The 16,883-nt window shown below is 35.3% G+C and overlaps 1 protein-coding gene across 1 annotated transcript in view; it reads right to left on the reverse strand.

The window, feature by feature from the left end:
* The window catches only part of LOC116168735 (polypeptide N-acetylgalactosaminyltransferase 2-like), a 41,398-nt gene extending 24,752 nt beyond the window's left edge, over positions 1–16,646 (reverse strand). The window contains exon 1 of the mRNA XM_031484699.1: positions 16,358–16,646. Within this exon, the coding sequence (XP_031340559.1) occupies positions 16,358–16,587 (230 nt within the window). The 5' untranslated portion in view covers positions 16,588–16,646. The remainder of the gene's footprint in view (positions 1–16,357) is intronic.
* Between the last annotated feature and the right edge of the window lie 237 nt (positions 16,647–16,883).

The raw sequence follows: 16,883 nt of genomic DNA on the forward strand, positions 1-16,883 counted from the left end.
CACGTTCGCTATAAAGCGGTAAATGTGTAAATATTTAATAACAAATATTCTAAAAAAACTATTGAAATTCTAAAGCGACCACCAGATACAACACGAACTTTTTTGATGAAATTTTCCATAACCGTTTGGTATGAATGTGGCTGAATTTCGTTGATACGGTGCTCAATTTCTTCTTTCAATACATGGGCCGTTGTGGGCTTGTTGTTATAAACATTGGACTTAAAAATAACCCAAAGGAATCGTGGCGGCCAATTCTGATCGCCAAAACGGAAGCAACTGAATTATGTCGCGGGCTGTATGACGGTGACCCCGTCTTGTTGAAATCACATGTCAGTAGCTAATTAGCTACTCTTCCCGCTCAACCCACACATACAAGTCTGCTCATGCATATCGTTTCCATAGGTCGATTCCTTTAGGAATATTAAAATAACTTCAAATTTAATTTGCAAGTTCCTAAAAATAATCGACCACTGCTTTGTCGAAAACAATTTACAGTAATTGACGTGATTAATATTCCATTTTGGTAACAATTGATTTTTAATTTTGAGAAAGTAAAACTCGATAGCGAGGTTATGAAAAGGAATAAAATGCCAATGTTCCGCTATGTTATTAATTTTACCCAATTTAATATCTAGGCTTTGTTTCGGGTCAATGCATCGATAAAACTTGATGTCGAAATTTAAAGTTCCTGCAATATGCCATTGTATACATGTTTATTTGTCGCACAAGGCGCTGTCCAAAGACGTCACTTTGTTTACCACAATGAGTTTAATGTCAGTTTATTTAATCCCGGTTTTATTTGAAAAGCAGTTCTATGATTCGAAAAGTTTCCTTCGCGTATATTTTACCACTCGTAAATAAAAAGGCCTTATAACGAATGAGACTGCTAAAAAGTTTTCCTCGTCCCGTAATTAAACATAATTCGTCTATTCGCACACATATGAAAGTGCAGGTAACCCGCAATTTTCACACGTTCAAATTTGTTTAAATGTTCCTCCACGAAGTACTCGAAATTAAATTCTCGCTACTTAACATGTTTTTACCCACTCAATAAATGCACGTTCTGATTCTTGAAGTCGCATACATAGCGTGAATATTTCTCACAACGCAGTAAAAAAAAGTCGACCGCGAATCAATTTTTTACACACCAATATCTATACGTGGTCGCCCCTGAGGTTAAACGAAAACCTTTTGCATTGACGCTAAATGAACCAAGAATAATAATAAGCGTGCCCTAATTTGCTACAGGCTCATACTCGCAACTTCACTAAGCTTTTAATTTCAGCCTACCTCACGTAGTACGTCACCGCTCGCGAAAATAAACTTAGAATCCTCGCTCTTCCACTTCTCTCGCTATTTAAATCCCGCTCGTTAGAAGTTAATAAACCTGCATTTTTGTCATATGCTCTCGATTTTAAACAGAACAGAACGAAACTCTTCGGTTTGAAGAGATCGTGACAACAGCGCTCGCTTTCCAATACGTTTTTTGTTATCGTCAGGCATACTTTTGTTCATGTTCGTTAAAAAGCGGTATGTGTAAATTTTCCTATGTTAAAATACAAACTCGAGACAACATTTTTGAAACGGCAAAGCCGCCACCTGTGTGACTTTGGAGCTGTTTTCTCCAGTGAAAAACAGTATGAGGATTGGCGAGTATCACGCCATAGGAAAGATTCACAACACTACGCTAAGATCTACGAATGGTGCACCAAAGATTCCTCTTGTCTATCTCCGAATTCACTGATGTCACTTCAAGAAATATCGAGAGAAACTCCAAAATAAATTGTCACCAGAAGAGTGCAGTACCCCCTCTTGAAATTGGTACCAAAACTATGTAATGATTTGTTAAGCAAATTTGGTGATATGGAGCAGTCCAAAAATGTGTGTGTAAAACCGGAAGTGAAACGAGTTAGTATGCACATTTTCATATTTCATATTTAAATTATCATTGAGACCCTTAATCCTTTGTGTACGTATACCTACTAATCTATTCAGACGCTTTAGTTTCTTGTTAATTACATTGGAGGGACATTTTTAGAACATATGGGTCGTAGAAATTCATTCTAGTATTAGTTTTGCCGGTATTTTATCGTGCGCCTTGATCCTTATGAAAATAAATAAATTTTACATGCACACAAGATGAAATGATTTACAAGTTTCTATTGAAGAGAAAATTACAATCCGGGATTTATGTGTAAAATCGAGGACCGTAGAAGACTTTCTCCCTGCACTTTGAAAGGAGACGCGATTTTAAAGGCGCAGTTTCATCAATTTTTTAATAGCCACAGGAAAGGATAAATCGTGCCATTTACGGTTAATCGAAGTAGATATACAAAATGTCGAGATTATAAATCTGGTAAATCAACAACAATTAGTCATAATTTAATACGATTGATTGGTCGTTGATACAGGGGTTCTTTATATGACCTCAATCATTTTTACAAGTTGTTGCAGTAGCTTATGTTTGTTTGAATTTCCAAATCCCAAGTTTTGTATTGCCAAAAATAGAAACTTTGGCAAGGCAAAGGATTACAGATGAAGCGTTCAATAAAAAAGCGTTTTAATACAAGGCTTTGTTCTACTTTTCATGTATAATCTAAACTGGAGTCTTTTTCTGGACTTTTTGTTAATTACCTATGGTCCAAAATTAAGCTGAAACTAATTATGTTGAGACGGATTAAACAAAGCCGGAAATTTGATGCGAGATACGTGGCGCTTTATTCACTTAAACCATTGAATAATAATTTATTATTCAATGCTTAAACTATACAGGAGAAAGAGGAAAGGGCGTAAGATACGAACAGCAGTAACGGCATTTCCAGTGAAATACGTACACAATTTCTATCATTTTCAGTAGTTTTTCCTTAACCCCATATGAAAGAATCCAGCTTTCGAATTGAGGTTCATGTTGTAACAATATTTTGTAAAAAAAAGTTGAGTGATGGATTCCGTTCGCTCGTTCATTACGCCATTATTGACCAATCATTCGTAAATTTTCTTTTTTGCTTGGGAAAAACGAATGAATATATTCGAAAATCTCGTGCTTTCAATTGAACGTACATACAACAAAAGCGCGAATGGAATTATATAAAATTGTAATTTGAAGCTTTGGGCATGCGGTGTTTTTAATATGTCACTTCTTTACCTGAAGCTGTTGTACAGGGTGAGTCAACGATTGCGCGGAGTAACTTAATGCCTTGAAGATAAGACTTTTCGATAGAGTGCTTATGTATTATGATATGGTTGAATATTCTCCACATTTTAAAAATATTTGGAATTATACAGGATGCACCCACAAAGTAGGGAGCCCAAATGGTACATTTTTTAAATAGAACCCCCTGTATTTGAATGCATTTTTGAATTCTACGTGTAATTGTACGTCTTTTTTTATTACATGGTTAATATCCTAAAAGCTAGTAGTTTTAAAGGTAATTCGATTTTTAAGAAAAATTAGGCATTTGCAAGCGTTAGTATATAGTCAAAATTATTACTTAAATTTTTATTCCAGGTTTTACATCTTATCCTGGGTTAAGTAAAAGTCAAATAAATACATCTACTATGAAACATTAAAAATATAGCTTACAGGGTGTTTTTTTCTAGATCCAAAGTTACAAAACTTCATATTAAAAACACTTACTTTTTTTAAAAAACAACACCCTGTATATTTTTCTGTCATCTTTTAGCTCCTCCAAAAGCCTTCAACTTTTGATAATAATGTCCTATACCTATCTCTGATCTCTGATATTGGCTATATTTTTAATGTTTCATAGTAGATGTATTTATTGGACTTTTACTTATCCCAGGATAAGATATAACTTGGAATCAAAATTTAAGTACTAATTTTGACAATATATACTGACGCTTGCAAATGCTCAATTTTTCTTAAAAGACGAATTATCTTTAAAACTACTACCTTTTCGGATATTAACCATATAGTAAAAAAGACGTACAATTACACGTAGAATTCAAAAATGCATTCAAATACAGGAGGATTTATTTAAAAAAAATGTACCATTTTGGCGCCCTACTTTGTTGGCGCACCCTGTATAATTCCAAATATTTTTAAAATGTGGAGAATATTCAACCATATCATAATACAAAAGCACTTTATCGAAAAATCTTATCTTCAAGGCATTAAGTTACTCCGCGCAATCGTTGAGTCTGACCCTGTACAATCAAATTGAAATTTTTGAATTTCCACCACAAATAAACTAAAATTAATGGTTTGTTTATTTATGCTCAACTTTAATGTTACGCCACTGAAGCGCCAAAATTCGTTAAAACAATAAAAAGAAAATGCGCCGGACTAGTTCAAAATTTATCATGGTTGGTGTGCTGAAGGCGAGGGTACATAGTGATGGTGAATGGATAACTATGAGAACATCACAGTTTATTAGTAGTACATTAAGGCAAGATGTGTGCGAAAGCGTTAGTTAGAACGCATGGAATTTTAATTTCCGTCATCAATATTTATTAATCTCTGGCGGTTGGATTAATTAAATTGAGGATTCCGCATCTTTCTTTAGGTTCGGCTGTAATTTGTGTACGACAATTTACCATAGACAATAAAATTCCTGCTTCATCTACAATTAGCCCTATTATTTAAGAGGTATGTACATGTTATAACATCAACAAAGGAGGGTTACTCTAGGGGTTGCCTTTGATTTTTTTTAGGGTTTTTAATTTTAGTCTTAATTGTAAGTACCAGTTTAAATGTGGGTAGCCTTGGATTTAAGCTCACCATTTGTCTGCGAGTGCCGACGCCCTTGACATATCTTCCACCTGCTGGTAACGAGCGGCCATTTGCAGTGAAATGGGTCCTCAACCAAGAAACAACTTCCGTAACTTTTTAGCATATTAATTCATAGCTAACCATAACCTTCTGGGTTATATGCTATTGCATTCAAGTAATTTGTTAATATTAGTACCTACTTAGTATCTTTGCCATCTCGGTAAAGTTATGATCGAGTTTGAAACGCGAAGACCGCTACTTATTTATGAAGTGGTTAGCCGATTAAGTACCGTACCTGTTATGGGAACAGATTACGAGTAGAACGAGGCCCTTCAGCCACTAGTAAATTAATTATATACCGCGGTCTGCGGCTTGGTAGGGTTTTCTATGATTGATTTTAGATTTTCGATGCGAGAATTGAGCTCACTTCTTGCCGTCCACATCAAACTCTATTCCAAGGTAAGCGTGCCTTATATGTTTTCCTTGCACTTGGCCCTATACGTGCGAATTTTTCTCCGGAATATCAATTTATTTGTGGAAACTTGTTTTAAGATGCAGTCATCGATTTGATCGATCATTTTTGATCGACCATTTTCAAAATTTTGACATGACATCATTAGATGCATGGACATACACAATCTGAGACAAATTAGTGGTCCCACATTTCTTTTAATTCTTAAAAAATGCGCTAAAAATGTTATTATTTTTAAAAATTACTATAAACACGAAACTGTAAATTAGTGTAGGTATCTCCTAAACTATACATGTTACGGGGCCAAATAAAAACAATAAATTGAAGGTACTTTTATACACTATATTTTTTAGTAAAGGATGATTTTACTTAAGTATTACCGTTGGTGAGTTATTTAAAAAAAATACCGAAAAAAGCAGAAATTTTTGCAGATTTTTGACCACAGAAATTTCTCCCGACGTCAGTCGAATTGGCAAACTTAGATTTTTCTCGCTCTTTACCATTTAAACAAATCGGAAAAATAAAATCTTCTACCGGACCTTTTGTAATCAGAAAGAACAAATTGACTGGACTATTGTGGAAATATTAAAAAAAAAACATTTAAGGATCCAAAATTTCCCAGTTTGATTGTGTTTACGTTGTTTTATTTATTGAATTAATTTTTTTACTTTGCCATGGAATTGCTATTTAGCGACATTAGTGTGACAAGTTGTTAAAGTAGCTTAACAAAAATGGTTTATATCTATTTGAGGTGAAAAGTCGAATTTGTGTTAATATATGGACCCGAAAATCAATGTACTAAACCACGAGTTTTAAATGAAACTGCTCCATTTAAGGTATTGGATCATTTCGACATAAATCCTAATACTTCATTACGTACAACTTACCGTCTTGCGCTATAATGAAGTGACCCGTTTTCGTAAAAGGAATTATACCACTTTTATTGAACACACCGTATATTGATGGAATCTACCAGCTTAAATAAACATCGGGTACTTGGAGAAATTCAGACGTGTGCTTCGTTACTAGAAACCGTAGCTGCTCTGCTAGATTTATATATTTTTTCTAGAAGTGAGCAATAGAACGTAAAAATAATGTTGTAATTTGTAGAGCTGTTTTAACCACCGATAAGGGACCAGTTGCCGAATATGTGTGAAGTTAATTGCACCCCTAAGGATACGTAAATTATTTTCGTAGCAGCTCTCGACATGGAGAAGCAGAAAAAATTAATATTTTAGGATTTCAGTTCAGTTCCGGTAATTAATCATGGGATGATTTTAGTTTCCCTATGTCAAGTGAACACGAGTATTAAAATTGAAAGCGTACGTAGCTCATAAATAGACCGTCGCGGTTGATCAGACATTCCAAAATATAATAGGTGTCAATTAGAATTATGAATCTAGAAATTTCGATCCGGCCAATTAGGTAGATATAGGGAATTTTCTTAATGTATAGATATGGGCATTGAATAAGTAATTTATTCAATGATATGGGCTATGCAAGGGACCAAATTCACGGAATCGATGGCTATAATAGGCAACCAACTGTACACGAATTTGTTTTAAATGATAATCTGCGTCTGTTATGAAAACAGTAACTTGATTACTTAATGTCAAATTATGGTTACCTATTAGTCTTTATTACCAACCGCAGGTTAGTAAGGAAGGTATTGCACTAGGTATTGCATTGGGGTAAAAAATACCCTCCCCCCACTTTTTTGACGTTTTGAAACACCGGGAATCCGAATCAAACAATCAATTCTCGGTGACGTAGGTCTGTCGGTCCACCTGTACTCTTATTTCCGGATAAACGGCTGAACCGATTGAAACCAAATTTGGTATACATATTCTTAGACATAAAAGGGCAGAATCGTGCATGCGTAGGTGTATGGGTGGTATCTGTGCGCTGCCATAGCAATTTTTTTCTTATTATTAGCATCAAATTGTGACTTTTTAACACAAATACGAGGGTTGTCCAGAAAGTAGCACACGTTTTAAAATAAAAAATTTTAAACTTAAAGAAAATCTATTATTGTATGCATTTGGGGGTTACACTCTTGGGCTATTTATCAACACAAGCGACATTCAAATTGAGGCACTTATCACAGCGTGCCACAAGTGTTTTGATTCCAATTTTTATAAATCCGCCGCCTGAGATTTTAACCTGCACTTGATAACGCTGACCTGAAGTTCGGCGTCCCTATCGAACCGCTGCGTTGCGAGCCAGGTCTTCATCGCTTTAAGATAAATTGGGAATTTGCAAGTGTCATTATATTATCAAAATTATTACTTAAATTCTGATTCCAGGTTTTATATCTTTTATTCTGGGTTAAGTAAAAGTCAAATAAATACATCTACCATGAAACATAAAAAAATAGCTTACAGAGTGTTTTTTTGTAGATCCAAAGTTACAAAACTTCATATTAAAATATTTCACTTTTTTTAAATGGATTCTGTCATGTTTTAGCTCCTCCAAAAACCTGATAGTTTTCGAAATATCTTGGTTTTCCTGGTTTTTATATTCTAATCTTAAATAAGTTATATGTAACTTACATAATAGTGAGGTGGCCATGCAAAAAAAGGTAATTTTTATCTTTTTAAGTCCAAAAACTGGAGAATAAGTAAAAACATTTGACTACAAAGCAAATTTAATTTAACTCCTAATGTCATCCAGTCAGTGATATTAGTTTCATTTTTTTTTCATATTCACCTCGTTATTATGTAAATTAGAACTTATTTCAGACTAAAATATAAAAAGTAGAAAAACCAAGATATTTGTTTATGTTTTTACTTATTTACTATCAAATTTACCTTACTATTATGTAAATACATATAACTTATTTATGATTAGAATATAAAACCAGGAAAACCAAGATATTTCGAAAACTATCAGAGATAGGCATAGGTCTATAGGACATTATTATCAAAAGTTGAAGGTTTTTAGAGGAGCTAAAAGATGACAGAAAAATATACAGGATGTTCCATTTAAAAAAGTGAAAATTTTTAATATGATGATCTGTAACTTTGGATCTAGAAAAAACACTCTGTAAGCTATTTTTTAATGTTTTATAGTAGATGAATTTATTTTACTTTTACTTAACCCAGGATAAAACCTGAAATCAAAATTTAAGTAATAATTTTGACAATATACTGACGCTTGCAAATGCACAATTTTTCTTAAAAATCGAAGTATCTTTAAAACTACTAGCTTTTCGGATATTAACCATATAATAAAAAGACGTACGATAACACGTAGAATTCAAAAATGCATTCAAATACAGGGGATTCTATTTAAAAAAATGTATCATTTTGGCGCCCTACGTTGTGGACGCACCCTGTATAATTCCAAATACTTATTTTTAAAATGTGGAGAATATTCAACCATATCATAATACAAAAGCACTCTATCGAAAAATCTTATCTTCAGGGCATTAAGTTACTCCGCGCAATCGTTGACTCACCCTGTACTACTAAGATACACAATTTATCTAGTAATTGTTTATCAATGGAAATCGAAATGGTGATAAATACTTGAACATGCTGAAAAATACGATTAATTCGCTAATTACAGAAGCTGTTGAAAATCAAGTAGATAGAGATGGCAATTCCATTTACATTTTCAACAGGATGGAGCTCCTCCCCACTACATTTTTCAAGTTCGAAAATGGTTAGATAACGGATTTCTTAATAAATGGATAGGACGAAGAGGATCTATGGAGTGGTCCTGATTTGTGTGATTTTTGTGTATGAGGACATTTAAAGTCTGTTGTTTATAGCCCTTTATATTTAGAAGAGATTCGTCAACGAATTATTGATAGTTGTCAAGCAAAGCTATTACAAATTGGGTAACAGAACTAACAGATCACCCAGTACAAGTATAATTCCACTATTATGGATTTGTTCAATAACAACATATGTTGTAAAATGTAATATGATTTGTGTAGTATTACATAACTGATAAAATACCTACAACTACAATAAATTCATAATAGACCATTATAGTCAGTTTTCAAAGGCCAAATAATGTATGTGAAAGAAAAACACATCACGCAACCCATGGATCTATTAAACCCACATCAATCTAGTATTCTAGTAATATTTTCAGTGTGCATCATTTAGTCCTCCCTGTTAAAAAAAAGACTATATAGTTGGCTCGATTAAATGGCACTTTCAACTGTATATTCAAAAGAGACATTGATTTTATATCGTCTTTGAGTTGTTTGCTTCTAATTTGCTTTTAATAACAAATAAATCTAAAGCCAATGTCGTTACGTGGTCATTTAAACATAACTGAAAAGAATGTGAGAAGTTTCCGCTCATCTTCGTAAAATGTCTTCTTTATTATTTCCGCCGCTCAATAAATCGCCAACCCTTAAGAAAATATCACATTTATATGGGTATTTTATCTCGCTACCAATACCTAACGAAGCAAACACATATAATACAGAAATAGGGGTGCCTGGACTCCATCAGTTAGGCCATTTAATTTATGTACCCTGTTCCCTATTTCCGGCATTGGTTGTTATCACTGGCTGGCCACGTTTGAAACAGCGGAAGTATTTTACAATGATTGTCACTCATTTTTAGATATTATTGTAGGAGGTAGGAGGAGCCTTTCATAAATGTTACACTTTATCGTTAATTTCGAATTTCATCAAACAACCAATCAGTTCGTAGACAAAGTTCACGGATAATTCTGCGCGGTTACATTGTTCCAATTTGTACCGAGGAAACGTCTGTAATGGTAAGTAAACTGTTTACCGTCCTATTCAAACTTTTATACTGAAATGTGAAAGCGTAGATTTGCAAATTGTCAAACAAATTCCGCAAATTCTTTGTGTCTGCCCAAAAACATCCTAATTAAATTACATTCTAACAAATTTCAAATTGAAACCCTAGAACCAATATTATTGTAGAGGAAACAGAGTTCGAGATCTTATAACAACGTAAAACCGCCGTCCATAAAAAAGAATTGAAATCTTGTACAAACAGTAATTTATCTTCTCATCCCAACCCGAGCCAAAACGAATGCCGTTATCAAGCGCATCCAAATGAAATCGTGTAAATAAACAACAATAAACAAAGCATCCCTAACGTCAACATTATAATGGTAGAGAGCAAAAACAGTATATTTAAATCATAAATTATTCCAGATAATGTAGAACATTCACGCTGAAATTATGTAAAAGAGACACCCAATTTCATCTTGCGGCTTGCGGAAAATATTTATATGTATCTCACGTCTTTCACTTTCATGATCAATCTTCCATGACTTTAAATTAAGTGTTTTACATATCTAATTTTTTTGAAAATGAAATTGTTCCGAGACGCACCTTATACCCTTATAGGTTATGTCCGTAATAACAAAATTATAAGGGAGAAACGTTCCAATACAACGGACAGTTATGGGGGAGGATTAGTTACGGGTATTAATTCATTACCGGGTTCGGAAATGAGGTTAGGGATAAAATGATATTCGCATGAAACCCATTCGATGTACGTCCATAATCAATCACAATTTTGTAAATGAAGGGCCTCCAAACCCCTGATGACAAGTAGTTATTTTCACTACAATAATGTAAATTGTGGATGAATTTTATTTCAATTTCAATTGCAATAATTCTGTGCACATGTTTCAAATAAGTTGCGTACCTTTTTTAGTTAATGTATTATACCAGTTAAACCCGTCCCGATTCACAAGAAGTGTATCTAATAATATGTGTAAACAAAAGCGATCCACGTTAAAAATATTGCGTGCACATAATTATTGGCCCCAAAAAGAAAAATCTGACATGAAAACTGTATCCGGATCGCACAATGGATTCGAATAAACACACAATGACAAAGATTTATTCCGAACACATGAAAAAAAAACTTAAAACAAAATCCCAGAAAGAAAGAAAAGTTTACAAATCAGTTGTTTGGACATATTACCCCGCACGCACGCGGTCGACAAAGGAAGTAAGAAATCTTTGCTATATAAGGTGCCCACACAAGCGCTGACAGTTTCTGCTTTATAACAAAGAATTAGATGACAATCAAAACTGGTTTGATTAATAAAATGAACAAATTTTCGGTGGCTGCTCGGACTGTAGAAACTTTTAACTTTTAAAAAGAAGAGAACGTTAACAAAAGGTCTATCTGTACCACTCTGCTTCCTTTTTCCATTCGACAAAACTTTTTCCGTAAACGGACAATACGCGTTAAACTTCTAACACAACTTTGGCGAACTTGCTTCTGCAGAGATTTATTATGAAACGCGCAATTCTTCGAAACACGTTATCTCTTAATAGCAATATAACACGTGCGTTCATTAATTTTCGTCTGAGAAGACTCTTTATCGCAACGACCAGATGTGTCTTACTCCTAACACCTTATCTAAATTGATAAATAACAAAAGCGATAGTTTAGACGGAAATAATGTCTACATGACATGAATCGGCCCTGATATATCACTAACGTTAAATTTAACGTGCAGGTTATCTGTAGAAAACGTTATTTTGCCCATACTAGATAACGCCAACTAACGTTTTTTGGCAGATAACCTGCACGTTAAATTTAACGTTAGTGATACATCACAGGGCTGAATATGTATTTAATAGAGTGGGTGAGTACACACTATGCGCATAAAAAGAAGGCCACATGCACAGAATATGTTAAGCTGTAGATTGTTAATTTTTGTCATAGTTGCCAAAGTGTTGCTCCCGTTGGCTCATCAGTAACAGTTTTTATATATTTTATTAGACATTGATCCGGTCCTACTTTTTTCGACTCTGTATTTGTTCAGCATAGGAAAATTTACACATCTTACCGCTTCATAGCGAACGTGAACGAAAGTATGTTTGGCGATAGCAGGAAATAACAAGAACCGAATTGGGGAAAACAAGCGCGGTTGCCACGATATCTTCGAACCTAAAAATTTCGTTCCGTTCTGTGAAGCCAAACACGAGATGAAAAATGCAGGTTTCTTATTCGTTTAAAAGGGTACGCTAGTCGAGGCCCGTTACAAGTCACGCATGGACGTGGGGTTAAGTTAACTCCATGTAAGGGCCTCTTATTTCAAAATTACAGTAAATCGGTTTGCTTACGCGATTGGAATTTAAACGAAAAATGTTTAGTACGCGCACACGATAGGTTTATTGACCGTTACCGATTTAGCGGGGTCAATATTAAATACACAAAAGAGTGATCGCAGAAGTTAGGATAGAAGTTATTGTTACCAGTGGTGGGGTAAATATTTTTATAAAAGAGGTTTCAGAACCTTTAAGAAAAATAATTTACGCAAAAGAAAGCACCCTAAAAATTCCAAAAGGTCCAAAAAAAGAACAACAAGAAAAAAGACGAGAACAACAAGAAATAAGTATAAATTGTGCACAAGTCTTGTGCAGATAAAGGGCATTTTAAACCGAAATAGCTTTTGATTGGACATCACCAATGGATATATATCTTGCAGACGTCTCAATCGCCCTTTGTGAGTACCCTCTTCCGACAATCCGTTCTTGAGGTATAAGGGAATACGACAAGAGGTCGAGGAGGAGGGCTGTAGTTGGTAGAAATTAATTCCTTTCGTTGAAACCTTTCATTAGAGTACCATGAAGGATAAAACTAGTTCCACCCCCCTTCCCCTCCACCGCGTACTTTGAGAAAAGGACACAAAGAAGGGCAGTAGTTGGTACAAAACGGTTCCTTTCGTTGAGACCTTTAATTAGAACACAATGAGAGGTAAAATTAATTTTTAACCCCACACCCCACCCCCCAGGCCCCGTCGCTCACTGATCTCGAAAAAGAGTCGCACGGGAAAGTTATAGTTTGTACAAGCCAATTTATTTCGATGAGACCTTTCACTAGAATACCATGAAGGGTAGAACATGTGTTACCCCCCCCCCCCCCCCATTTAAAGTTTAACTTGGTACCACTAAAGGCATGCGTATGCAAAATCTGAGACCAATTGGTTGTAGTATGTAAAAGTTATGCACGTTTTACTTTCAAAAACAGCATCGCAGGAAATAATTCGTGGGGGGAGGGGGCCCCTTTTAGTCAGCGAAATTTGATGGCCGTCTGGCACACCTTAAAGGTATAGGCTACCTACTGCAAAACATTCCAGGACTCTAGGACCATTCTCCTAGAAGTAGTTCGAAACGGCAGAAGTGGGTCCAGACGGACGGGCGGACGGACAAAATGCAGACAATAGCACATATTTTTTTATTCATAAAAAATGCGCCAAATAGACGGGAACAACCAGAAACCAAGAGAGGAGTACAAGAAGGTCAAGTTAAAATGGCGAAGAAAATCGAAGCAGGTCAAGATAAAATGGAGAAAGAGTAGGAGTGGTCCAAGAAGGCCAGGCTGAAACAAAAAGAAAATAACGATGTGATGCTTGAAGTACGGTAAGAATTCAAAGAGAAACAGATTCAATTAGAAAAGAAGATTAAGGTTGACCAAGATAAGTTAAGAGAAGAAATTAAGCAAAAGCGAGCTGTGAGTGCAGAAAACGGCAAAAAACAAAGAAAAGTCTGCGAGAAGAAAAATTAGAAACTCGCATTACGAGAATTACCTACCAATAGACTGGATGACCAAGACCATACCATCTTGGAAATGCAAGAAAGACATGGAAATTTTCGTGAAAGAGTAGGCTGGGATTGGTGAACTGAAAGAGGGAGTGAAGAAGAATAAAGAGAGAATTGACCAACATGTAGAACTAATGCAGCTGGAAGAGGTCAAGAAATTAGAAGAAACCATAACGAGAGAACCGATCATGTGAATTGAAGGGGGTTATAATAATTGAGAGAAAGAGGACCTTATGAACAGAATAGGAACTATGAAAAGGGAAGAGGAGAATACGGCTTTCCACATAGGGAAAACTACGAAGACGGGGACCACTAGTCCCTTGAAAGGTACGAAGAATTTAGAAATTTTATCAACCAGAAATTATTTCCCACAAATTAAAAGAAAACAGGACACGAAAACAATCGAAGAAGATAAAAAGAATTAGATATAAGACAAATAAAAATTAAAGAAAGAAGGAAATGTAAGTAATTTGATTGAAAACTGAAAACAAGTTAAGGAAGAAATTGAACATGATGAAGCAAAAGAAAGAACGTTTGGAGGAGGTAGGAGAGCAAACTAAAGAAAATAGGATTTGGAGAGAGTGGAAGCATTCAACAAAAAGATGCTCGAGAAGATAATCCTCAGAGCGCAAAAGTAAACTTTAACACTGGAAAAGAAAGCAGAAGACAGAATTGCTATTTTGAAGTGAGAACATTTGCAGAATCAAGAAGAATCGCTTTCCTTGCCAGATATGAACAACAAAAAGTAAAGATCAAAGAAGATAAAGGAAGTGAAGTTAATAGAAATGCAGATACTTTATGGTATATTCTTTTTGAATTGGTTTACGGCTTTTTAGGTTAGATTAGTTTGTTTTTTATTCTCCGCTCAGATTCTCTTCATTTTAAAAACCGGAGGGGGTACTGGAACGGGTGGTTGCTTTAGAATAAAACGGTCATTTCTTTCGAATTTGTATTTTGTTCAGCATAGGAAAATTTACACAAGTACCTCTTTATAGCGAACGTGAACTAAAGTATGTCTGGCTCTGTTAACTAAAAAACAACCTCTACATTGTGCTAAAAGCACCAACTGATGTTTGTAATTGACAATAATACTCGTACATACCTAAGTGCGTTAACTAAGCTCTGGGGTATTTTTTTCCAAAATTCCTATCCTAAGATAAGTTCGCTTAAATCTCAAACTGTGTGCAAGAATCTCTGATCTTAACAAAATTTGATACCTGAAGATATTGCAACGTGAAATTAACGAATTCAAACAAATTTTTTTGAAAATGTGTAAACTCAATTTAGGTACCAGACCAGCCCTCTTTCCGTTTCAGTTCAACGATCGGGATCACGGGCACTAATCTCAAAAATCAAATTTTAACTAAAAATTAGCATTATATAAAATATTCTCTAATAATGGGATTTTTTTGTCATCTTTTTACAGTCTTAGTCAATGAAAATGGTCTAAAAAATGCAAAAATGTACAGGGCATATTTTGCATTTTTTGATACCCTAGCAAAGAAGGATCATTTTGATCTCTTACCATTTTTTAGTGTCACTTCTTATGTTTTTTTTCTATCCGAGACCGTAACTACAGTGAAACTACGAAGGGGATTAATTAATTAATTAATTAATTAAGGAAGATTAGGGACATCTGGAAATAATTTCATGATGAATGAAGAAGATTTAAATGCGCAATTCCAAGCCCAACCGACAAGAATGGCCTATGGTTCTGTAGTAAGTGTAAGGGCGAGGGTGGATTATTTAAGCAATTGTCATTGCTTGAAATAGTGGTCTTCACTTACATAGAGCTAAATACGTAAGATGACGAATACGTCACGTAGACACCGATGAATTACTCTAAGGTCGAGTTTCCAGTAGATTTGTCGCATTTCCATAATTGGTTTCACGGCCATAATGGGTCCCCGTTTAATTATTTACCGACTCACCCTTACAAATCCTCTAGCTAATTAATCGTGCAGTTAATAATTTAGTGATATACTAATTGCTTTGGGTCACGAAGAGCTTTACTAATCATCACTTACTCATGCACCTTCAACTGGAGTCGACATTTTGCTGTTAAGTCTACGGAATAATGTTTGTATCAAAGGGTCCCTACGGAATTGTTTCCCGCAATAAAGTATCAGGAGAACTTAGGCTTTGCTCAACAAATAAAGTCATTCCCTTCACTTCTATTGGCCAGTCGCGTAAGTGCGGGATTCAAAGTTGTAAAGCTCGACGATTATTGCAAACCAGTTGCATAGAAATGTGTTGTTTGAGCTGAATTTTAAGCGACCGAAGTCTGTGTAATCGGGAACTTGCGCCTTCATCTTCCAAGAGTATTTATTAAAGGCATTTCACGACTAAAACAATTACCAGACTTCCTCACTTCATCATCAATCATTATTGAATGACGTGAGCGCGGAAGTTTGCACGGAGCGCTCCGGTAAGAAACCCAATAAACCATAACGTACTCAATCAATAAATCATGAGCGGAAATTGTAAAATACTAAGTTACAAAAAATACACTTCATTCCCTTGTTTAATTAAAATTTAAGTCTTTCGCCGCTAAAAAGTTTTAATCAATGGAAAAAAATCGACTTACATCGCGTTTCTGGTATCGGGAACATCTCTATTGCTCGGCAGGTTGTCGCTCGCTTCCTGATTAAAGCGATTGCGAACGTAGGGATCCTCGCCAGCCTTGAGACCGCCGTTTGATATATAAGCGGACTCGTCGAAGTAGTTCCAGGTGACTCGCCCGTCTGTGCTTTCGAAGCTTTGCAGCGCCAAAGGTAAGGCGGGACCTTGTCCTGTATCGTCGGCGTATTGAGCCATTGTCGCACTCTCCTTTAATCTGAGCGCGCGATTTTCAGCCTGGAAAAAGAAAGAAGTCGCATTTTACTATTGCTGGAAGCCTTTTTCGCAATTTAACGGCGGAGTTTCGCTCTCAACGTCTTATAGGATTAGGTGGAAGGATGGTTTATGGCACTTGAAAGGAAAGTTATATGGCTTCGGTGGGCCCGCTTCGAGATTTGCAAATAAATATTTTATTTGTGTTACAGGAAAAACTTTCAGCCGTAAACGTTTTATCGCACACGCATGAATTTTGTATTTTGAAAGGTTTAACGCTC

The sequence above is a fragment of the Photinus pyralis genome, unplaced genomic scaffold (genome assembly GCF_008802855.1).
Source record: "Photinus pyralis isolate 1611_PpyrPB1 unplaced genomic scaffold, Ppyr1.3 Ppyr1.4_LG4, whole genome shotgun sequence".
Taxonomy (NCBI): domain Eukaryota; kingdom Metazoa; phylum Arthropoda; class Insecta; order Coleoptera; family Lampyridae; genus Photinus; species Photinus pyralis.